We start from the raw sequence: 25247 nt of genomic DNA on the forward strand, positions 1-25247 counted from the left end.
TTAAGTTTATTGTTTGCTCAGTTAAAATTTTCTTACTTGTTTCCTGCACTTCATGGCTTAACTTCTTTTTTGTAGGATCTCACTATTTTATATTTGCCTTTCATTATCTGGGTATGGACTTCCCTGGTAGTTCAGTGGTAAAAAATCTGCCTGCCAATGCTAGAGACGGGGGTTTGATCCCTGGGTCAGGAAGATCCCTTGGAGAAGGAAATGGCAACCCACTCCAGTATTCTTATCTCGGAAAGCCCATGGACAGAGGAGCCTGGTGGGCTACAGTCCATGGGGTTGCCAAAGAGTTGGACATGACTTAGCAACTAAACAACAATAATAATCTGGGCATACTCTTTTTCCATCTGTAGCTTTTCTTCAATTATTAAAATAATTTCATCAGATTCTCTAAAAAGGGGAAAATATGTAACTAAATTTATTGGCTCTGAGTAGCTATTTTATCTCTTTTATATATACTTCACCAAGTTTTTGTTTGAATTTTTGTGTTTGCCATACCAGGGTTATATCCAGATGCTTTTTCCATTTCAGTAAAACTTGATGCTTTTTCTTTTTCCAAGCTAGTAGAGTTCAACAGTTAAGCCCCAAATCTTCCCAGAGAGGGATGGGAAAAGGCAGTTTTCAGACTTTTGTAATTTCTGTAAATTAAAATAAGATAACGTCCTGAAGATTTTCTTAAATTTGAAATCCTTCAAAAGGATCATCTTGAGCTTGGTTGAGAGAGTTATTAAAAGTCATGAACCCACAGACTCTTGATGTTGGAAAATAATTATCAATCCAGGAGGCATCTTGGAATGATAAGAGATCATTCTGGAGAGAAAAATAGAAGAATATTCTTTGTATTAAAGTACTCATTGGGAGTATATTATGAAGCAAACAGTAGGCGTGGTGCTAAAATTATTGTTAATTGAATTTATTTTGTAGTTCTTATGTACAGGGAAAGTTGCAAATGATATGCTAATAAATTGATACCATATACTATTTGAACTGTTAGGTTTTTGGGAAACTGTCCAAGTGCTCCATTCATGATAGAATATTTAATCGTTCTTTTAGGCCTTTGATTGGTTACATCTTTGGATAGAAAAGTCTAGTCAATGAGAAGATGTACACAAAATATTGGACTTTTAAAACATTGAATTCAGATGTTTCGCTCATTTATGCCTTTGCCAAACAATTAATTCCTCACTCCTCTATAACAATACATTCCATAAACTGTAAGAATGTTCGTTCCTCTTTTTTAATTATATACTCATTATATTCTCTTATTTCTTAATATTTACCATGTAGCCACACAAGAGGCTACAAAACAGATGTGTTTTTAGTATAATGCTGAGGTGCATAAAATCTTTTTTTTTTTTCCTAAAGTGGGGCAAGAGGACGTGTCCCCCAGCTATAATTCTTGCTCAGGAATTTGTAGCAGTCAAGGCACGAGGGCTCTGTATCCTCAATGTAGGTTGCTTTCTCAGCAAAGGATCATGAGTTTTACCTCAGTCATTCTGAATTCCAGGTAGTAAGCTTTCTGCATAGGTTTAGTTTTTAGTTTTTCAAAGCTATTTCAAGAATTATGGCCCAATCACCTCCATTATGAAACATTTCTCCTGACCTCATTTGTTTTAGGATTGAAGATTCAAGTGGAAATGATGTACTATAAAGTAGAAAATCCTGTGAAAATAAATTATTAAGTTAAAACTTCCAAAGATTATGAGTAAGATTGTGTATCCTATTTCTCCTGATGGCACATCTTACCAGCCATTAAGGCCCTAAGTCTGTTAGTGCAAGGCTCTGAGGGGTCTGTAGGGTATCTGTCATTTTGGAGAGCTATGACATCTTTATCATTGAATGTGTGGTGAGACCTGAAATAAGCCTGTTAAGTCCTGTTCTATTTAAAATACCATATAGATAATAAACTAAAAATTTATTTTAGAAGGTAAACTTGTGTACATATTTAGGTAAATAGCTTTCCTTCCATTTAATTATTCAATCATTTTTCCATTCAGCGGAGATTTATTGAGTGCTATTAATAGGCACAGGCACTGTGCTCGGTGTATGTTCTGCAGTGGCAAATGGCATTCAGTCTGACTTTATGATGCTTAAAATTTATTAGGGGACAGATAGGGAAAGAGGCAATTTCAGTGTTGCATTTCATGTTCATTTCTTTGAACCATGTCCTCCATCATCATCAGTTGCAGTGATGTTGTGGGAGAAACCTAGACCTGGCTTAGAAGACCTGGCTTCCAAAAGAAGGGACAAGATTAGATAATCATTGACCAGGACTCTCATTCTGTAGATTTAGGTGTGTAAGAAATATCTTCATTTTCCACAGTTCAGCTTTGTTTCTGACTCTTAATTCCTAAGTTATGGGCAGAATCACTCCAATCCTTTTTGAGGTTTTCTGTCTTTCCTGGGCTTATGGTAGGGCTCCATCTGGCATGAGGTCTACTCTGGTCATTGATCATCTGAATGTAACAGTTTACCTCTGAGTCATGAGTTGTTTTGTCTAGATAGTTCTTTCTTGTCTAGCAACAATTGCTACTTCCAAGACATGGATTTAACATTCCCCATCCCTCCCCAGCCCCCACAGAATTTCTGTGTTTCTGTTTGCCTAGCTGAATAATGTTGCTTTTCCTCTCTGGGGTCTTTCTGCCTCTCAGGCAGTGCTGCCAGGAAACAGCCTAGATACCTGCAGCCTTGGGTTCCAAAAACTTCTCTTACTTTTCAGCTGAGAAAATCTTTTCCTAGACTAGGGAGGGGCTGGAAGATATTCCTCTCTCTGCATGTACCTGAGAATCTCTCTTTGATCTTTGAAACAAACTCTTTTATTCAGAGGGTTTAGGCTTTTGGAAAGCAAAACTGGAATAACTATAAAATTCCTTCAGTTTTCTATTCTAGTACATACCTCTCCTGAGGCAATACAACACAAAATCAGTTACCAGCTTGAAGGATAAGAAAGGAAATGGGAACATGTAGAGAGAGAAGGCAATGGCACCCTCTCCAGTACTCTTGCCTGGAAAACCCCATGGATGGAGGAGCCTGGTGGGCTGCAGTCCATGGGGTCGCTAAGAGTCGGACACGACTGAGCGACTTCACTTTCACTTTTCACTTTCATGCATTGGAGAAGGAAATGGCAACCCACTTCAGTATTCTTGCTTGGAGAATCCCAGGGGTGGGGGAGCCTGGTGGGCTGCCGTCTATGGGGTCGCACAGAGTTGGACACGACTGAAGTGACTTAGCAGCACCAGCAGAGAGATAAAAGATTAAGATATCAAAGTACCAATCTCCCATATGTGCTTCTTCACATGCCGCCTTATGACAGTGCCACCAGGTGACCTTGTGAAAATCATATCTTTCTGAGCCTCAGTTTCCTTTTCTGAAACAACATTAGTAATATGTTATTTCTTTTCCTCATCAAATAAGATAATGTATATGAACTTTACTTTTATATAATAAAGTTAGTGATAGAATTAGGACGGGAAGCTTATCCATTGTTCTTTGCACTGTATGGGTATGGTGTTCTTAGATCCACTGAATGGTGTCATGGTGCAGAGGAGGAGAGCTCTGGGAGTGGAGGAGAGCCCTGGGATGGAATCCTACCTTTTCCATCAGCTGGATATGTTATCTAAAAATCAACAGGTTGAGCTTCAAACTTCTCATCTTAACTTATAACTGCCACAAATAATACCCAAGGGGCTTCCCAGATGGTGCAGTGGTGAAGACTCTGCCTGTCAATACAGGGATGCAAGCAACATGAGTTTGATCCCTGGGTAGGGAAGATCCTCTGAAAAAGGAAGTGGCAGCTCACTCCAGTGTTCTTGCCTGGAAAGTTCCATGGACAGAGGAGCCTGGGGAGCTGCAGTTCATGGGGCCACAAAGTCAGACACGATTGAGCAACTGAACACACACAGAGTAATACTCAACTCTTAGGATTCTTGAGACAGTCAAATAAAGATACCTAGCCATGTGAAAATTGTTTCAAGAATAGGGAAGTGCTACAGGTGCTTTTTTGAGACTGCATCCAAGTACTGCATTTTGGACTTTGTTGTTGACCTTGATGGGTACTCCATTTCTTCTAAGGGATTCCTGCCCACAGTAGTAGATATAATGGTCATCTGAGTTAAATTCACCCATTCCAGTTCACTTTAGTTTGCTAATTCCTAGAATGTTGATGTTCCCTCTTGCCATCTCCTGTATGACCACTTCCAATTTGCCTTAATTCATGGACCTAACATTCCAGGTTCCTATGCAACATTGCTTTTTACAGCATCAGACCTTGTTTCTATCACCAGTCACATCCACAACTGGGTATTGTTTTTGCTTTGGCTCCATCCCTTCATTCTTTCTGGAGTTATTTCTCCACTGATCCCCTGTAGCATATTGGGCACCTACTGACGGGGGGAGTTCCTCTTTCAGTATCCTATCATTTTGCCTTTTCATACTGTTCATGGGATTCTCAAGGCAAGAATACTGAAGTGGTTTGCCGTTCCCTTCTCCAGTGGACCACATTCTGTCAGACCTCTCCACCATGACACATCCGTCTTGGGTGGCCCCCCATGGCATGGCTTAGTTTCATTGAGTTAGACAAGGCTGTGGTCCGTGTGATCAGATTGGCTGGTTTTCTGTGAGTATGGTTTCAGTGTGTCTGCCTTCTGATGCCCTCTTGCAACACCTACTGTCTTACTTGTGTTTCTCTTACCTTGGATGAGGGGTAAACTTCATGGCTGCTCCAGCAAAGCGCAGCCGCTGCTCCTTACCTTGGATGAGTCACCCGTCCTGACCTTGTACATGGAGTAGCTCCTCTTGGCCCTCCTGTGCCCACGCAGCTGCTGCTCCTTGGACATGGTGTTGCTCCTCTCCGCCGCCTCTGACCTCGGATGTGGGGTTGCTTCTCTGTTCGTTTCCAAGGCAAACCATTCGATATCATGGTAATCCAAGCCTATGCCCCAACCAGTAACACTGAAGAAGCTGAAGTTGAACGGTTCTATGAAGACCTACAAGACCTTTTAGAACTAACACCCAAAAAAGATGTCCTTTTCATTATAGGGGACTGGAATGCAAAAGTAGGAAGTCAAGAAAATACCTGGGATAACAGGCAAATTTGGCCTTGGAATATGGAATGAAGCAGGGCAAAGGCTAATAGAGTTTTGCCAAGAGAACGCACTGGTCATAGCAAACTCTCTCTTCCAACAACACAAGAGAAGACTCTACACATGGACATCACCAGATGGTCAACACCGAAATCAGATTGATTATATTCTTTGCAGCCAAAGATGGAGAAGGTCTATACAGTCAGCAAAAACAAGACTAGGAGCTGACTGTGGCTCAGATCATGAACTCCTTATTGCCAAATTCAGACTTAAATTGAAGAAAATAGGGAAAACCACTAGATATTCAGGTATGACCTAAATCAAATTCCTTATGATATACAGTTGAAGTGAGAACTAGATTTAAGGACCTAGATCTGAAAGAGTGCCTGATGAACTATGGATGGAGATTTGTGACATTGTACAGGAGACAGGGATCAAGACCATCCCCATGGAAAAGAAATGCAAAAAAAGCAAAATGGTTGTCTGGGGAGGCTTTAAAAATAGCTGTGAAAAGAAGAGAAGTGAAAAGGAAAGGAGAAAAGGAAAGATATAAGCATCTGAATGCAGAATTCCAAAGAATAGCAAGGAGAGATACAAAAGCCTTTCTCAGTGATCAATGCAAAGAAATAGAGGAAAAGAACAGAATGGGAAAGACTAGAGATCTCTTCAAGAAAGTTAGAGATACCAAGGGAACATTTCATGCAAAGATGGGCTCCATAAAGGACAGAAATGGTATGGACCTAACAGAAGCAGAAGAGGTGGCAAGAATACACAGAAAAACTGTACAGAAAAGATCTTCACGACCCACATAATCACAATGATGTGATCACTCACCTAGAGCCAGACATCCTGGAATGTGAAGTCAAGTGGACCTTTAGAAAGCATCACTATGGACAAAGCTAGTGGAGGTGATGGAATTCCAGTGGAGCTATTTCAAATCCTGAAAGATGATGCTGTGAAAGTGTTGCACTCAATATGCCAGCAAATTTGGAAGACTCAGCAGTGGCCACAGGACTGGAAAAGGTCAGTTTTCATTCCAATCCCAAAGAAAGGCAATGCCAAAGAATGCTCAAACTACTGCACAACTGCACTCATCTCACATGCTAGTAAAGTAAAGCTCAAAATTCTCCAAGCCCAGCTTCAGCAATACGTGAACCATGAACTTCCAGATGTTCAAGCTGGTTTTAGAAAAGACAGAGGGACCAGAGATCAAATTACCAACATCCGCTGGATCGTTGAAAAAGCAAGAGAGTTCCAGAAAAACATCTATTTCTGCTTTATTGAGTATGCCAAAGCCTTTGACTGTGTGGATCACAATAAACTGTGGAAAATTCTGAAAGAGATGGGAATACCAGACCACCTAACCTGCCTCTTGAGAAACCTGTATGCAGGTCAGGAAGCAACAGTTAGAACTGGACATGGAACAACAGACTGGTTCCAAATCGGGAAAGGAGTACGTCAAGGCTGTATATTGTCACCCTGCTTATTTAACTTCTATGCAGAGTACATCATGAGAAACGCTGGGCTGGAAGAAGCACAAGCTGGAATCAAGATTGCCAGGAGAAATAACAATCACCTCAGATATGCAGGTGACACCACCCTTATGGCAGAAAGTGAAGAGGAACTGAAAAGCCTCTTGATGAAAGTGAAAGAGGAGAGTGAAAAAGTTGACTTAAAGCTCTACATTCAGAAAATGAAGATCATGGCATCTGGTCCCATCACTTCATGGGAAATAGATGGGGAAACAGTGGAAACAGTGTCAGACTTTATTTTTGGGGGCTCCAAAATCACTGCAGATGGTGACTGCAGCCATGAAATTAAAAGACGCTTACTCCTTGGAAGGAAATTTATGACCAACCTAGATAGCATATTCAAAAACAGAGACATTACTTTGCCAACAAAGGTCCATCTAGTCAAGGCTATGGTTTTTCCAGTGGTCATATATGGATATGAGAGTTGGACTGTGAAGAAAGCTGAGCGCCAAAGAATGGATGCTTTTGAACTGTGGTGTTGAAGAAGACTCTTGAGATTCCCTTGGACTGCAAGGAGATCCAACCAGTCCATCCTAAAGGAGATCAGGCCTGGGTGTTCATTGGAAGGACTGATGCTGAAGCTGAAATTCTAATACTTTGGCCACCTCATGCGAAGAGTTGACTCATTGGAAAAGACTGATGCTGGGAAAGACTGAAAGCAGGAGGAGAAGGGAACAACAGAGGATGAGATGGCTGGATGGCATCACCTACTCCATGGACATGAGTTTGGGTGAACTCCGGGAGTTGGTGATGGACAGGGAGGCCTGGCGTGCTGTGATTCATGGGATCTCAAAGTGTTGGACACGAGAGAACAACTGAACTGACTGACAGCTGCTTAGCAGAATGCCTTTTCTTTTTGTTCCAAGGAAAAGGAAAGCTGTGTTCAGAGTCAGAATTGCTTTCCATCAGTTTTCTGAGTCAGCTCCTGGTCAGCTCCTGGAGTAAGCCTGCCCAGATGTGGCAGGTACATATCTGGTTACAGAAAAGAAGTGCCACAGTATGCTTTCTACTTTTTGATAGACTGGGATGATGTTCTTATGAGTTATTTCTTCACTTTCAACATTGCTAAAGTAACTTAAACCATTCAGTATTTACAAAATAATTGCAGTCTTTTGATCTGCATTACGTCTGGCCATACATTTCCCCCACAATTTAAACTCCATGTGTTTTCTAGTTTTTCACCTTTTTCCCCCCTAGTTTGTTACAACTGGAACAAGGCATTTTTTAGTATTATGCTGAAGATGCAGTTTGCTGTCTTTTCTATTTGTTACTGTTTTAAGCTTATACTTTTCTTATTTTCTCTTCAGTAATTCTATAGAAAAGCTGAAAGAATGACTTACCTGAAAGGTAGCAACATAAATTCACCATTTTAGTTTAATACCTTTTTGTGTCAGTAGGGGAGAGTCTCATCAACAGATACTTGTTGAAGTGTATTTAAAAAAAATTAGGGGGAGGAGTAAAGTATAATTACAGAAAACTACAGAAAAAAGGACAATTGCAGAAAAAAGAAATACTGTGATCCTTTTGCAGTAAGTTGAGTTTCAGTATGGCATAATACTTGAAAGTATGGGCTTTGGTGCCAGATGGACCATGGTTTATGTCCTGGTTCCAGCACTTACTGGTTGTGTCACCTTGGAATAAATGAAGTTACTTCATTTCTCAGTTTGTTTCCTCATTTGAGGAATGTGTATTTCTTGGGGTACTTGGGGAGATTAAATAAGGTGATCCATGCAGAATACTTAGCATTACTCAACAAATGGTAGCTAATTTTATTAGTAATAAAATGATACGTTTGTTTTTATCACCTTGGACTTTATATTTTAATATTAAAGCATCTTTTTAAAGGCCTAGTATCAGGATAACTTTTCTTTGGCATCCATCATTTTAGTGTTTTCACATGAGTATTCATCATTTTATCATTTTCATATGAGTATTTTTTATATGGGGCTTCCCTGGTGGGTCAGTGTTAAAGAATCTGCCTGCCAATGCAGAAGACTCAAATTCTACCCATGGATTGGGAAGCTCCCTTGGAGAAAGAAATGGCAACCCACTCCCAGTGTTCTTGCCTGGGAAATTCCAAGGACAGAGGAGCCTGGGGCTATAGTCCATGGGGTTGCAAAGAGTTGGACATGACCTAGCTACCAAAAACAACAGATCCTTAATTTACAAAATAACAAAAATGATAATGTTAACAGTAAGAATTAAGCATATATACTTCCCCAAAGAAGAATATATATATATACATACATATACACACATACACACACACACACACGCAGACATACACACACACTTTTATTTGAGGGACTTCCCTGGTGGTTCAGTGGTTAAGACTCTAAGCTTGCAGTGCATGGGACACAGGTTCAGTCCCTGGTCAGGGAACTAAAATCCTGTATGCTGCATGGCTTGGCCACAAAAATTCTTTTTTTCTAATTTGGTGTTTATAATGTCATATAAGTAATGATCAAAAACTGTTCAACGATGTGTATATTCACTTCAGATGGCATGAGAGGGGGGAAACTGTCATTCTTTCTTGTTTCAATTGATACATAGCATATTGTAGTTAAAATGATCTTTATAAAACTTTACAAATGGTCGTGTTCATCTTTATTAAAAATTTTTCCATGGCTTCTTATTCATTCTTCAGGAAAAGACCAAACAGAATCATCTATATGGTATCAATTTACTTCTCTGTTCTCTTGGCACCTGGTACCTCATCATAGCATGACCATACTCTATTTCAATCTTTTACTTTGTTTAAATTTTCTACTTAATTATCTTTACCTTCAGACAGAATACATCCCTGAGAGGGTAGAATATTTATCATTTTTAGTGTTGAGCGACCAAAGTCTAGAGCATCATAAGATAAATATTTGATTAATGAATGAAAGAACTTAGTATCTCTATTAGATTGTAAAGGTAAGACCATTTAAATTTATGTTATAAATATAATTTTATATTAGTAAACGCATGTAAAAATAGAGATTCAACTTATAACCCTAGATTCTAAAATTCAGTGATAAAATTATGTCTGATTGGTCAAGTCCCCGCCCCCCCCCCTCCGCCATAGAGATATGCTCAACTGTTTCTGGAGGATTAAGGGTGAAACTATGGAGAGAACACTCAGAATGAAAAGCTTTAGGATTAGGCTCCAAATTTGTTACTCAGTAGTTCTGTGATCTTGGGCAAGTCACTTACGAATTTCAGTTTCATGCCTGCGTGTGTGTTTATCCTTCAGTTGTGTCTGAATCTTTGTGACCCCATAAATTATAGCCTGCCAGGCTCCTCTGTCCATGGAGTTCTCCAGGCAAGAATACTGGAGTGGGTTGCCATGCCCTTCTCCAGGGGATCTTCCTGACCCAGGGATTGAACCTAGGTCTCCTGCATGGCAGGCAGATTCTTTACCATCTGAGCCACCAGGAAAGCCCCAGTTTCATGTATAAAAGGCAATATAACTTCTCAGTGGTGGGAATCAGATAATGCATGGGAAAGTTCTTTCTAAACTGTGAATTTGAAAGACTCTCACTCATGTCCAGCTCTTTGCGAACCCATGGACTCTACAGTCTGTGGAATTCTCCAGGCCAGAATACTGGAGTGGGCAGCCTTTCCCTTCTCTAGGGAATCTTTCCAACCCAGGTCTCCCGTGTTGCAGTTGGATTGTATTTAAAGGAATTCCAAGGTTTGAAATGATTTGTGTGTCTAGTTTGGAGAAGGCAATGGCACCCCACTCCAGTATTCTTGCTTGGAAAATCCTATGGATGGGAGAGCCTGGTAGGCTGCAGTCCATGGGGTTGCTAAGAGTCAGATACGACTGAGCGACTTCACTTTCACGCATTGCTACTGCTGCTAAGTCACTTCATCGTGTCCGACTTTGTGCGACCCCATAGACGGCAGCCCATTAGGCTCCTCTGTCCCTGGGAATCTCCAGGCAAGAATACTGGAGTGGGTTGCCATTTCCTTCTCCAATGTATGAAAGTGAAAAGTGAAAGTGAAGTCGCTCAGTCGTGCCCGACTCTTAGTGACCTCATGGACTGCAGCCTACCAGGCTTCTCCGTCCATGGGATTTTCCAGGCAAGAGTACTCGAGTGGGTTGCCATTGCCTTCTCCGTTCCATGCATTGGAGAAGGCAATGGCAACCCTCTCCAGTGTTCTTGCCTGGAGAATCCCAGGGACGGGGGAGCCTGGTGGGCTGCCGTTCATGGGGTCACACAGAGTCGGACAGGACTGAAGTGACTTAGTAGCAGTGTGTCTAGTTCACCATTTCCTCTATTATACTTAGATCTTAGTTTTCTGAACAATACCGTCATGTGTTCTATAAGTTTTCTTAGTTGTGGCAAATAATTTTATGTTATCTTTTTCTTATCTAAAAATTCATGTTAGCAATATTGCTGTTTCAAATTAAATCACCTGTCCCAAATTATAACTTTTTGGCAATGCTGTTCTTAAACCAAAGACAAAAGAGTTGAACCCTAATTAACAGACACGTGATTACCTGCAATTCCAAGTATGTAACATTCACTATATTCACTTTGGATTGTATATTTCATCTGAAATTTTTATTTTAAAAAATGATTTCCCTGTTATTTCTTTCTGTATCTGCCTTCAGGTATTCCAAGTTTAGTTTTGTCCTTTCAGTAGACTCTGGAGTCATATGAATATAGATTTTCTTTAACAGAGAAGATAATTGAGACATTATATTGGCAGTTCAGGTGAAAAAATATCTCCATTTATACGTGGTTTAATTTGAACAGCAGTCAAGATATTAGTCCCAACTTACTTGGATAATTCTCAACTTTCCACTTTATTCAACATCTGGTTAGGGATCTTTGACTTATACAACAAGATCCTTGTTATCTTTTGTTTTCTTTATTTATCATCTTTGTATAGTTAAATAGTTTTCTATTATCTTCACATTCAAGCTTTTGTTAATCAGAAACAAGAATTTAATCAGAAATGGAATTAACACCAGATGGTGATCATTGATGTCAAAAAGAAACTTGAAAAGGCAACCACAATTCCATCATTAGATGCTGGCATGCAAAAACCTAAGACAGACTTGACCATATTTGACCATTTTTATTATATTCTGCCTTTTTGTTTTATGTGTCAGATTTTTGTTGTACAGAGATGAGAGACATAATACATTCTGTTGGTTAGAGGCCATCTAGATGCTTTTAATAGTGTCTTCCCTGGGTAGTCACTCAATAAATATGTGTTGAAGGAATTAGTTAAAGTCCCTTTACCTAGTGACTTACATCTGTAGATGTGGTCATGGGAATGCTGTCATGGTGTGCTGCAGTCCATGGGTTTGCAAAGAATCGGACACGACTTAGCACCTGAACAACAGCAACAATAAGAAAGAATGAAAGCAAAGAAAGTGTAGACAGCATTTCAAGGAGTTCTGCTATGGAAGGGAACAGAGAACTGGGGACAGTAGTTACTTGGAGAGGAATTAAGGGTAAAGGAAAGTTTTTTAAAATCACTGCTCTTACAGTTTTATTTGTACGGTGAAGGGAGAGATTGGAGAGGAAAACAGTTGATGATGAAGCAGTGTAGGCAAAAGAAAATAGGCTTAGGTGCTTAAGTAGAGGAGTTGGCATTAGAGAGAAACAAATATTTTATCCATAAAGACGGGGAAGGCGGAGTACAGGGGTGCAGCTACAGATAACCTAGTGGATATTAGATTAGGAGCTTGTGTAATTTCTCTTCTGATTTTCCACAAAATGGAAAACATGATCATCAGCTGAGGATGGCTGTGAGGGTAGAGAATTGGAACGTTCAGTGGAAAAATATGAATTATTGTTACAATTGATATTTAGTCTGGGAAAGTGGTAGATTTGAAGGGGGAAAGGCTATTAAAATTCAAAGACAGTTGTCTTTGTGGTAATGATTGTGGTAATCATTTTACAATATATATATATATCAAAACTTTCTGTTGTACACCTTAACTATATAGTTTTTATTTGTCAATCTGACCTCAGTAAAGCTGGGAGAAAAAGAACGAATCTCAAAGCAGGGAAGTTTTGATGAAGATTCCTTATATAATTGTAAAATACACGACAACATGAGAAGAGCTCTGGTCAGGTGGAGAAGTGCCGGGAATTCCTAAAGAGGCTTTTGAAGGGAGTGACACTGACTGAAGGTAAAACTCTTACTCATGACAGAATCTGAGCAAAGGATGAAACTGTGGAAAACCAACGACTGAGCGACTTCACTTTGACTTTTCACTTTCATGCATTGGAGAAGGAAGTGGCAACCCACTCCAGTGTTCTTGCCTGGAGAATCCCAGGGACGGGGGAGCCTGGTGGGCTGCCGTCTATGGGGTCGCACAGAGTCGGACACGACTGAAGCGACTTAGCAGCAGCAGCAGCAAGCCTGGAGTGCTGCAATCCATGGGATCACAAAGAGTTGGACACAACTGAGTGACTGAATAACAATGATAATTCAAGTCAGCTTTCGTCCAAAATGATACTGATAAGAGACTTCATAATGTGTCTTCTCTATGAAAAGTTTGTATGCTATTAGTTCCTCGGACAGGAACTCCTCAAACAGAACAAATATAAAAATACATAAATCATATAAAGAGGAAAATTATCAATGTAGTATTTAAGATTATGGTCTGAACTGTGTTGCCACTTTCTTCAGAAGCTTTCTAAACATGATTTTATAAAATACAAGTCGATGATGAAAGCAGTTGTTTGTTGGTTAAGATGACTCTTGTCCTTTCTCATAATGCATTTCAGTTCTGAGGAAGTGTTGTATTTTATATTTTCAGTGTGACTTGACATTCTTCAAACAGAACTTAATTTTGATATAACTAAATTGAGTCTTCTCACTTCCCCCCAAAATTGTCACCTACTATACACAAAGACACTGCTACTTTGGTGACTTTTTCAGGGATATTTTGTTGTGTGGGCAACTAATGCTTTGTCGTGTGGGCGATTCAAGAAGCCATAGTAAAACAGTCCGTATTAAGAATGCCTGTAGTATTTGTGTAGGCAAAATGGTTTGGAAGAAGAGTGACAGTGATTACTTTTAACTGTCCGAGATGGTTTTATGGAATAGAGAGCATTTGTGTATGTGTGTGTGTGTGTGTGTGTTGGTTGTTCCGTTGTGTCTGACTCTTTGTGACCCCATGGACTGTATTCCTCCAGGCTCCCCTGTCCATGGAGTCCTCCAGGCAGGAATACTGGAGTGGGTTGCTACTTCCTTGTCCAGAGAACATTTGAGTTAGGTCCAAATTAAGGGAAGACAAGTTTTCAGTTGATTTCTTGATTACTTTCTATGAATTAGGTATTGTACTAAGCATTTTGTAATTTAATCCTGCTACCTGTAAGGAAACAGAAGCTCAGAGAGGTTAAGTAACTTATTGACGGTCACACAGCTAGCAAATAGGTTTCAGACCCAGACCTAGCTAACAATAAACTCTTTCCAATGTAGCACACTAATTCAAGGAGGAGAGAGTGGTATGGGGGAGGATATTCCAATACAGAGAGCAGGAGGAGCAAAGGAAAATGCAGAGGTATAGAAAGTGTGTGTGTGTGGGGAGGCAGAGTGGAGAGTGGAAGTGAGTAACCCACTGTGACTTTGGCACTGTATGTATATGTGTGAAGGGGGTGAAATAATATATGGTGGGAAATACAGACTGAAAATATAGCTTGTAAACAGCTCATGGGATGGTGGTCTCAAAAGTTACATTAAGGAATCTGGACATTATCTTGTAGGAGGTCACAAGTTTTAAGATAGTTTTCCTGACAGAGTCTTATCTACTGTGTGAATATCAACTGGTCGGCATTCCATATGGACTTTTGCCTTGTTTCATAGTGGCAAATTCTTTTGGAAGACAATAGAAATAAAAGTGGGTTCTTAAAATTGAGTTCATTGTAATTATCAATTTTAAAAGTAGTTTATGGAATTCCTGATTAGTTATTATTCTGTGTTATGAAATTAGGAATATCACTAGACAATAGTTTAATATTAGCTTACTGTTTTTCTAAGACCATAAGATAGAATTTTAAAATCATGTTTTTCAGATACCGACCGAGCTTTGTCATTACTGGAAGAATACTGCAAAAAATTAAGGAAACCAGAGGAGCAGCAGTTGAAAAATGCTGTTAAAAAGGTGATGGGTATCTTTAAGAGCAGCTTATTCCAAGCTTTGCTAGGTAGGTATTAACAATTATTCATCATCTTCACAATTAGAATTGGGCTTAATAGGTTGAATAATGTTAGAGAACCTGATGTTAACCAAATTTGAAACTGAAATATTTTTCTTGATATCAGGTAGAAGAAAAATTTTTTTTTCATTTTCTTATTTCAGCTTATCTTAAAAAAGAACCTCTATAAGATGGAAATAAGTTTATGTTAATAAAAATAAAAGTATTGAAAGAATGTTTTGTATAGGAAGACAAGTAAACACAGGAAAAAGCTGGAGTAGTTTATTTCAAAAATTGAGGAAAAATGTGCTAGGAAAGGAAGTTGCTTCTTTCTGGAGAAGGACTTGCCTGACACGAATAGTGATGGGTCACATTCTATTCGGATTACAGTTCTAGTCTTACCTTCTTCTTCAGACAAAACTTGAAACACTATTTTTCATCTTTTTGCTTCTCTCAAAAAATCTCATGATTCACACTGAAAAATTTATTGATGAAAAGTTCAATACTTTGTCAGTTTTTCGTGAATTGAGCTACATAATGTTTAACCTTCTGTTTATTCTTGAATTTATGGTTTATTTATGTATATCTTTATACATACATTTTTGCATTTATGCAGATAATTTTTAATTCTTTTTTTAGAATTAAACTAGTAAAGATACAAATACCTCCTCCCAACAAAAACAACCAACAATTTTAAAAAGCACTCAATTATAGATTCTGCTAAATTTAAACAGTGTATTTTAAAGAAATAATTGAGTCTGCTAGACATTATTACTACTTTTTCTAGGTGTGATGGTTACTGATATAAAAACTAAAAACATGAATTTATGAGAATTAGTCTTGAAAATATTTTGTGTTTTTATTATAATGAATGTTTATACTTATTGACAAAACTACAACTCTATGGTTTATATTTAAGAAACCATTCCTTTTGGAAAAATTGAAAATCAGTCTATTGAATAAGAATAGTAAAAGCTCTATAGGATTATTTTGTCTGTGGGTTAATTTCTTTGAAATATTCTTTTATGGCTAGTAAGAATTAATGACCCACATAACTATAATCATCTTAGTTGGTATTAAATAAAAACAACTCTAAATGGACTCTTAATGAAATTTAAATAAACCCTGTCATTAGAGAATAGTATTTTAGAGAACAGTTTTCAAGCAACAGATTTCTCAGTTAAAAATTAATAGTTTTATTAAGATCATTAACTGAATGGCCATACCTCTAAATAGATTTGTATGATGTGCTTAGATAAGATTGGGCTACATTTTTTGATTGAGTTTTTGAGAACTTTATTTAGAAAGAATATTGTTGAATGCTTTAGATAATTCTGCTAGAATAATGTATTCATTTGGCAGTGCAGCATCATTACATGAGGAATAAAAAGACGAATGACAAAGAGTATTTTGCCATTGTTTTAAGTGAGTGATAAATATCTTGGCAGAAAGCCTATAGAGTAGTTGGAATTTCTCTAATAAAATGAGAGGTCACAGTAATCTGTAAAAAGCTGTTATGTAAGTAATCCTGATGCCCAGCTTTGAATGGATAGATTGGTTTTGGCTGGTCTTTTAAGTCATTTTGGGATAAACCAGATTGCAAAGAATGGAGCAATGCTATATAATGCAACATAATTTTCTGTTGAATTTTATTGGTCTCAGTGTGCATTTTTTTTTAAGGACCAAAAAGGAAAAACTATGTAGCCCTGTGTATCCTGAAGGAGATTGTATCATTATAAAAGGATAAGCAGGGAACCATTGATAAACAGGACATTATTTATACTGGGTATTTTGTTTTCTGTTTCAACCAACTTCCCTTCCCCTTCTTTTTTGCTGCACATAATGGAAAATAGTGGCTTTAACCCATTATTCTGATAATCACATAGCATGTTGAAATAATGCCTGCATGAATCTCAACTGAAGAAAATAGGAGGCACTCATAGTGCAAAAAATCCAATACAAATGTATAGTAGGGTAAAACACTGTTATTGCAGAATGTGCTGTCCCATTTACAGGTCACTAGGAAACCAGGCCTTCTCTCAGTAAATGAAAAGCATCACTTTGAAAATAAATAATATCCTTCTTTTGTGAAAAAAGAAAATGCAAACACTAGTCTATCTTAGATGGTATAATCTTTGAGCACAGAATTCTGTCTCCATAGCTTTGATCATTATTATAGTGCATAAAAGCATTTTATAAATGGGTTCTATGATAATAGGATGGGGAGTGATAGCAAAGGTATTGATTTTTTATTTTTAAAATACAACTTTATCTGATTATATGTATGCTGTGCTTAGTCACTCAGTCGTGTACGAGGCATTGCAACCCCAGGGACTGTAGCCTGCCAGGCTCTTCTGTCCGTGGGAATTCTCCAGGTAAGAACTCTGGAGTGGGTTGCCATGCCCTCCTCCAGGGGATCTTTCCAACCCAGGGATTGAACCCAGGTTTCCCGCATTGCAGGCAGATTCTTTACTGCCTGGGCTACTAGGGAAGCCTGATTATAAGCATAATATATGCTAATTATGGAACATTTTCAAAATAAAGTAAAAGAAAATAAAACCCAAGGGTAAAATGCATTTCTCTTGTGATAAACAGTGTGAATGATGAACTGTTTGATTAATTTTCTTCCTTCTTGCTTCTTTAGTCCCTGTATTCTGTTTTGATTTTCCATTTATGAATAACTGAAAGATAAAAAGACCTTAATTTTTAAAAAGTTAGTAATTGATGTTCATTAATACACAAAAAGAAAAATGCCTAAAATAGCAAAGCTGCACACTTTGATGTTAGGCTTAGGGTGACATCTTGTGGAAATACTAAGGAAAATGTTTTCTCCAGTGGATGGTTATAGTTTTATGATGATTGCACTATTAACACTTTTCAGAATTTGAATATAAGTGAATTCCATGATATTTTACAACTTAATTTAAGTCTCTTCATTTAGCACAGCTAAAGCAGTCAGACTTTCAAGGGACTCTATTAGGTTATTTACCCTTTTTTTTAGGAGCAAGATGGAATGTTTTTCTTTTTGTACTTCTCTGCCAGATCTACTTTGAAAATTTAACGATCTGTGTTAGCACCATAATTATCTGTAAAGACCATTTAAATCATGTAATTGGTTAGTTCATTTTTGAGTTATGTACCACGAAATTTCTTTGCTTTGATACCTTATTGAAAATTGCCTTATTTATTTATTACTTTTATGTACCAGTATGGACAGAACATGTGTATATATTTAGTACCTTTCAACCCCTTCTAAAATCTTGTTAGCATGGTTTAATTTAATTTTGCTTCTCTTAATTCACTTCAGTGTTTGGGGGGGAACCTGGAGGGAAGCCTTAGAAGAGAATGGCAGTCAAGTGATTGTTTCCTGAAAACTCTGCTGGTAGCATAGCAGCGTCTTAGAAAACAACGTATCTTGCTCTATGGTGGCTGAATGTCAGATTTTGTGTTAGAGTAAGTTATTTTTTATTTTCATAAACATAAGTATAGACCATATGGAGTTCTTAGCAATAGGGGTGGCACAGTAGATCACTACATATTGGGATTTTTCATTTCCTTCCACCTGTCCCTACCTGTTGAAGCCTTCTGCCATGTCCCCACCTGTTAGCAGCTTTAACGAGCCCTTTCATTATATCTCATAGCACTTTGTTCATATTACTATAAAGCACTTGCTATGTTGCCTTATGACAAATTGAGTATATTACTGCTCCCTCAATAGAATGTGATAGCTTGAGAGTTGAGGTTGTATCTATTTAACATTTGTACCCTCAGTTTGTGTGCCTTTAATAATAATAGGTCATCAATAAATTTTATTTATCTATTCAACAATTATTTAAAAAATACCTGTTATGTGTTACACATTATGCTTGACAATAGGGATATAACACTAAACTATCAGTTTAGTCGCTCAGTAGTGTCTGACTCTTTGCGACCCCATGGACTGAAGGCTTCCCTGTCCATTACCAACTCCTAGAGCCTTCTCAAACTTGTGTTCATCACATCAATAAACTGTAGAGGAGAGAATAGTCCTTGCCCTTATGGATGAGAGAAATCAAGTGGAGAAAAGAGATATTAGATATGTGATTAGTGAGTCATTTAAATATAATAGTGATTAGTATAATGAAATTGATCTGCATGAGAGTTTTATCAGATTTTAGTTTGAGTAAAACAAAATTGCATTTTTTCTCACTATAGTAATTCTCACATGTTGGGTTGGCCAAAAAAATTGGATTTTCCTGTAACAGCTTATGGAAAATCCATACAAACTTATTGGTTTGTTATTTATTTCAAAGTAATATCTATTTACAAACATCATGTTTATTCTGGTCTTAATTTGTTTTTGTAATAATTTTTGCCTCCTGATCATAAGAAACTGAAATAATGTTTTATAGATTATAGTGAAATGGTTATATAAATTTGGAACAACTTGACTCTAATCCTCCAAAGCAGAGGTTCTCAGAGTGTGGTTCTTGGATCAGCAGCATCAACCTCACTTGGGAATTTGGTCAGCATTGCAAATTCTTGGGCCTCACTTCAGACCTACTGAATTAGAAACTTTGAAAGCAGGGTGCAGCAAATAGTGTTGCAATAAGCCTTCCAGGCTATTCTGAGGCATGCTAAAGTTTGAGAACCTGTGTTCTAAATAGTTAGATATTTGGCCACTCAAGGAAAGAAATACAGTATGTGAACAGCATTAATAAATTTGGGAAAATATGATGGTGGCATTTCTTCATTGAGTTTTATAAAAATTTGGTTTGATCTGTGACAAATATAACGAGCCATTATATTATCATTCTGGGATATACAATAGTGTATCTGAAACATTGAAGTGGATTTTTTCCTTTTGAATACTTCATGGTAGTTTCTACCTATGGGACTGTGAATAGAGAACAAATAAGCTACACTGAGATGCTGTTGTTGGCACATGTGAGGCTCAGTTAAATTCAGTTGCTCAATTGTGTCTGACTCTTTGCAACCCCATGGACTGCAGCATGCCAGGCTTCCGTGTCTATCACCAACTCCCGGAGCCTACTCAAACTCATGTCCATCCAGTTGGTGATGCCATCCAACCATCTCATCCCCTGTCATCCCCTTCTCCTCCCACCTTCAGTCTTTCCCAGCATCAGGATCTTTTCAAATGAGTCAGTTCATTTCATCAGGTGGCCAAAGTATTGGAGCTTCAGCTTCTAGACAGCATATTAAAAAGCAGAGACATTACTTTGCCAACAAAGGTCCGTCTAGTCAAAGCTGTGGTTTTTCCAGTAGTTATGTATGGATGTGATAGTTGGACTATAATGAAAGCTGAGCACTGAAGAACTGATGCTTTGAACTGTAGTGTTGGAGAAGACTGTTGAGAGTTCCTTGGACTGCAAGGAGGGTGAATGTCAGGTTCTTAAATACTGAGATCTACTCTGTTCTTGCTTAATTTGTTTACAATACCCATTTCAGTAGAAAGAATGCAGGTATTTCAGTTATTACAATTTAGTAATAGTAATTAACAAGGTATTTATGAGGTATTTACCTCCTTACATGGACATGTGCAGGTGTATATTATTAAAAACCAAATTCCTACCCTTGAGGATGTTAAGGTCAGTTAGGAAGGAATATTCACATATATACTAACAAGAATTACATAGGATATAACTGAGGCTTAAACTCTGGAGCTTAGACTAAAGTGCTGTAGGAGTCCAAAGAAGCATAGATTCATTGTAGATTGGTGTTGCTGGGGAAGATTTTTTTTTACAAGATGTAAACTTGAGCTGGATCTTGTCAATGACAGGATTTGGGTAAGAAGAGAGGGTAGAAAAGGACATTTTTCCCTCATCCGTTTATCTAATCATCCATGTATCCATTTGTTCATTCAAACACTGAACACTGTGCCAGATATAAAACTGGAGAGAAGAGCATTAAATGAAATAGCATGAATAGTTTATATTTACCATTGCAAAAATGTTACAGTGGTGAAGTAGAGAATGTTGTGGGTGAGAGGCTTAACTTTAGCAGTGGAATCAGGGTGAGCTATCTTAGGAAGTGACATTTGAGGTGGACAAACAGATTCATAGAAATCAGAGGAGAGTGAGGAAATACATGTGACCTAAACAACGTTCAAGATATTCTTGATATTTATGCTTTAAAAATGTTCTCTCAGAGCTGGCTAAAGGGTTGTATTAGACTTAAATCTCTTCTGGGGACTTGTTTAAGTTTGAAGATGCACTTGAGAAACAAGAGTGGTAAGCAGAAAATGGGGCCCAAACAGTTCTTGTAATTCCCTTTGTTAAACCGCTATATACTGAGTATGATTAGTTGTGTTCTTTATGTCAAGCAGGATCAAATATTTCTTAAGTTAATTTTGACGCTTTCAGTTGGGTGCCACCAAGAAGTTTGTCTCTGGACCTTTTATATTTGCTGCAGGATGTATGTCACCAGATGGCACCATTTAACTAAATTTATGTACTATGGATGCTTATAAGGCTGATTGTTTTCAAATGAAGAATGTTTTTATTTGTGCTATAATAGAAATAGCCCCAAATTAATTTCTTTTGATACATATTTGACTTCTATACACAGTAAGGTAATGAAACCCCCAAAGTTTGTTGGGAGCTTGAAAGCATCTGGTGATTTCTGATAAGATACATAATAAATGAAAATTTGGTGGTGATCACTATCACTGATATATGGAATCCAGTGAAAAAGCATAACACAATAGGCTACCCTATCTAGATTTTACCATAGCTAGTAATATTATGAATATTTTAGCCTTGAATTTAACTTTCATATATAGGGAGTTGATATGCGTAATAATGAAAATGCAGAGAAGATTCTAAAAGGTTGTTTTAGAAATAAGCCTTTCTAAGATGTTTGGAAATATCATGGTAGTAATCTATTAAATAATTTTGTCAATAGAGTATATGTTCTCTTGAATTGCAGAACTAATAAAATTAATAGAACATGGTATAGAATTCTTTCTTAGTATGAACATTTATCTCAAGAAAATGAATATTTGTTCTTAGTTAAAAATTTCCTTAATGTTTTCCCTGCCACTAAGCAAAATTAGTTGCTTTCTCTCTTACGTCCTATAGTATTTGTTGGTATTTCTGGTGTAGCAGTTACTCTGTTGTATTATTATTAGTTGATTACATGTTGACCTCCCTCACTGTGAGCTTCTTGCATACAGGAACTGGTTCTAATTCACTGTGTAGCAATGCCTGCCATAGACTAGTCCATCATTAAATTTCTTCATTTGACAGAATCTATCTTGAACACATCCTATTTAAGAGACACTCAGGCTCTGGGGATTCAGTAAGAATAGAGATGTAGACCCTATTGTCATGAAACTCAGGGTCTACTAAGGGAAACAGACAATTAAATAGTACAGCTGTGATAAATACTTTGAAATAGTTATTTGGATCAAATAGTAAAATAAGGAATTACTTCAGCTAATATAATTCATATTATTATGGATTGTGTTTGTTTAAAAATGTTTAGATAGTATTTGTTAAATGAAACCTTCCAGTAGTTTTCTGTTATCCTTGGAATGAAATTTGAACTTCTCACCTATAAGGCTCCCTATCACCTCTACCTACTTCTCATCTCTTAGCACTCTTCCCTACTCTATATTCCAGCCAAAATGGCCTTCTCTCTGCTTCTAAATGCTGCCCCAAAGCACTTTACATGCTTCCCTTTTGCTTTGAGTACTTTCTATCTAGATCTTTGCCTAACTCGCTTATCACATCATTTAGGTTGCAGTGCTTTGCAAATGCCTTTTCACCTCACTTCTCACCTCTGTCCCACCCCCAAGTCACATCTATCACATTACCTGTCTTATTTTTGTCAATGTATGTATCACTATGAGAAATTTTGTTATGTATTTTCTGTGTGGCTTTCTCCACTAGAATGTAAATTCTGTAGGAGCAGCCATCCTGCCTGTCATAATCATTGCTGTATCTTTTATATTAGCTTGGTGCCTAGAACATAATAACCATGAAATAAATATTTGTTGAATGAATGAATGTGGCTGTATGCCTAGGTCTCTATTAGATTCCTGTTTAAGTTAGACTCATTTGAAAGGAGAGAAAATCTTCAATAAGTAGTTTTTTTGTTTTTGTTTTTTTCTCTATGTAGGCGGTTGCTAGCATTAAGTGAGCATCACAGGAAAGTTCCAGCTGGTGTCTCTATGACTGGGAATTATAACATGACCTCGGGAAGCAGTGTAGTGCCTGTAGAGCCCAGGCAGGTGTTGTCAGCCACGCAGAGCACCTGGAACTTTGCCTGAGCCAAAAGAATGGGTCCCAGTTACCACCAAGCAGGCTTCTGCATCAAACGCTGGGAGTATGCCCAATGAGCAAATGGACAGGGACATTGCTCAGGGACCAGAGGAGCTAAATGACAGGGTGTTGATCCAGTGAACCCAGCCTATTTCTACCGCATGACTATGATGGCAGATAAAACCACTGTCTCCCCTCAGAACTGTCTATACTTATACAGCTAGGCATTATTTTAGGAGAAGCAGGAGAGGGGTAGGCTACATGAATGAACAGTTTTATCTGAGACTTTAAACTATTGAGCCAGACTACACTTTAAACTGCATTGAGTGGCCACTTTTCCCATTTAGCTGGTGACTGAGGGCTTCTGAACCAGCTGAATAAAATATAGACACAGTTAAGAGCTATATATTTTGTTCGTCACCATGCCACTTATACCATGGTGTGGTATAATTTGCACGTGTGATCCTGCAGTACTGACCCATAGATCTCAGTGTTGGTTCTTACTTCATACTACTCTCCAGTGTTGAATGTTGAAAAGCATTAACCACAAAAAGGAGCAATGGAAATAAGAAATAACTCACAAGTATCTCATAGGGAAAGGGGCTTCCCAGGAGGCATTAATGGTAAAAGAACCTGTCTGCCAATGCAAGGGACATAAGAGATGAGGGTTCAGTCCCTGTGTTAGGAAGATCCCCTGAGGAGGGCATGGCAACCCACTCTAGTACTCTTGTCTGGAGAATCCCATGAATAGAGGAGCCTGGTGGGTTGCAGTCCGTAGGGTTGCGTGGAGTCAGACTCAACTGAAGTGACTTAGTATGCATGCGCATCTCATAGGGAAATCTTTTTGTTTGTTGTTGTTCAGTCGTCAAGTTGTGTCCAACTCTTTGGGACCCCATGGACTGCAGCATGCCAGGCCTCCCTGCCCCTCAGCGTCTCCCAGAATTTGCCTAAGTTCATGTCCATTGAACTGATGATGCCATCCAACCATCTCATCGTCTGTCACCCTCTTCTCCTTCTGCCTTTGTATAAAAAGGCAAAAAGAGGAAAGCCTTTGTCTTCATCCTGTTAGCTCTGGTCCCTGGCAAAAGATGGAAGTGGTGGAGAGTGAGGAACATTGGTCTACCTTTGTTTACATGAGTCTTTCCTAAGAATTGCTTAAGAAAACATTTCTTTTTCACCTTATTTCTTGCTCGGAAACTACAGAACTTCTTAGAAAATGTTAGGAATTCCAAACATTGTAGTAATAACCTACAGATACCACAAAGCATAAATTTTCCTGGTTCCTAGTTTAAGAGCCTCTAAGTTTTACCTTATATTCAGTTTCCAGTTTGCTGTCAAAATAGTAAATTTTCATAAAACTGTAAGATTAGAGTTTTCTTTGCAGGACCATGTACATGCATAGAGTCATCAAATGTACTTAGAACCACCAAACTCCAGTGGGCATTCCAGTTCTTACAAATCTAGTTAATCATGAATCCCTTAAAAATTTAAAGCATTTTAAAACTGGCTTCCCTGGTGGCTCAGAGGTTAAAGCGTCTGCCTCCAATGTGGGAGACCTGGGTTCGATCCCTGGGTCAGGAAGATCCCCTGGAGAAGGAAATGGCAGTCCACTCCAGTATTCTTGCCTGGAGAATCCCATGGACGGAGAAGCCTAGTAGGTTACAGTCCATGGGGTCGCAAAGAGTTAGACACGACTGAGCGACTTCACCTTCACCTTAAAACTGACAGAAACAAATTATACTGAATATTAAATAATGCATTCAGAAACTTGTTTGGTTTTAAAAATAAACCATTTGAAAATAAACTATTCAAAACTAAACCTTGTTCTTTAGAAATAGTTGCTGCAGGAGTTTTTTGAAGAAGGGTTTAAGAGCTCTTCAACTGATCAAAATAGGACAGTAATTTTATATATATATATATATATATATAAATGTGACTTCAGTCACTCAGTCAAATGTGACTTAGATTTCATTAACTGGGGTACTTAATATCATCAGCGAAACCTGTTTATTTAAGGTGCAGGACTCCAGTTAGTAATTTTTCAGAATATATGTTCCCTTTTTTCTTGCTTTTTTCCTTATACAAACTTAATTTTTTTAACTATATGTTCTCTAGAAATGGAAGCCCTGGAGATATAGAAAATTTAATATATTTAGTAGGGCTCTCTGCAGGTACTAAACAAACTTTGGTACAGGATACTTCCATTTC

The 25247-nt window shown here is 38.0% G+C and overlaps 1 protein-coding gene across 12 annotated transcripts in view; it reads left to right on the plus strand.

Annotated features, from left to right (window-relative positions):
- Window positions 1-25247, plus strand: part of DLG2 (discs large MAGUK scaffold protein 2) — a 2369976-nt gene that overhangs the window by 5036 nt on the left and 2339693 nt on the right. For all 12 annotated transcript variants that reach the window (XM_042238120.2, XM_060403917.1, XM_060403919.1 and 9 more), the window contains one exon: window positions 14653-14784. In XM_042238120.2, coding sequence (XP_042094054.1) covers window positions 14653-14784 — 132 coding nt within the window. The remainder of the gene's footprint in view (window positions 1-14652; window positions 14785-25247) is intronic.

Source organism: Ovis aries, chromosome 21 (assembly GCF_016772045.2).
Source record: "Ovis aries strain OAR_USU_Benz2616 breed Rambouillet chromosome 21, ARS-UI_Ramb_v3.0, whole genome shotgun sequence".
NCBI lineage: Eukaryota > Metazoa > Chordata > Mammalia > Artiodactyla > Bovidae > Ovis > Ovis aries.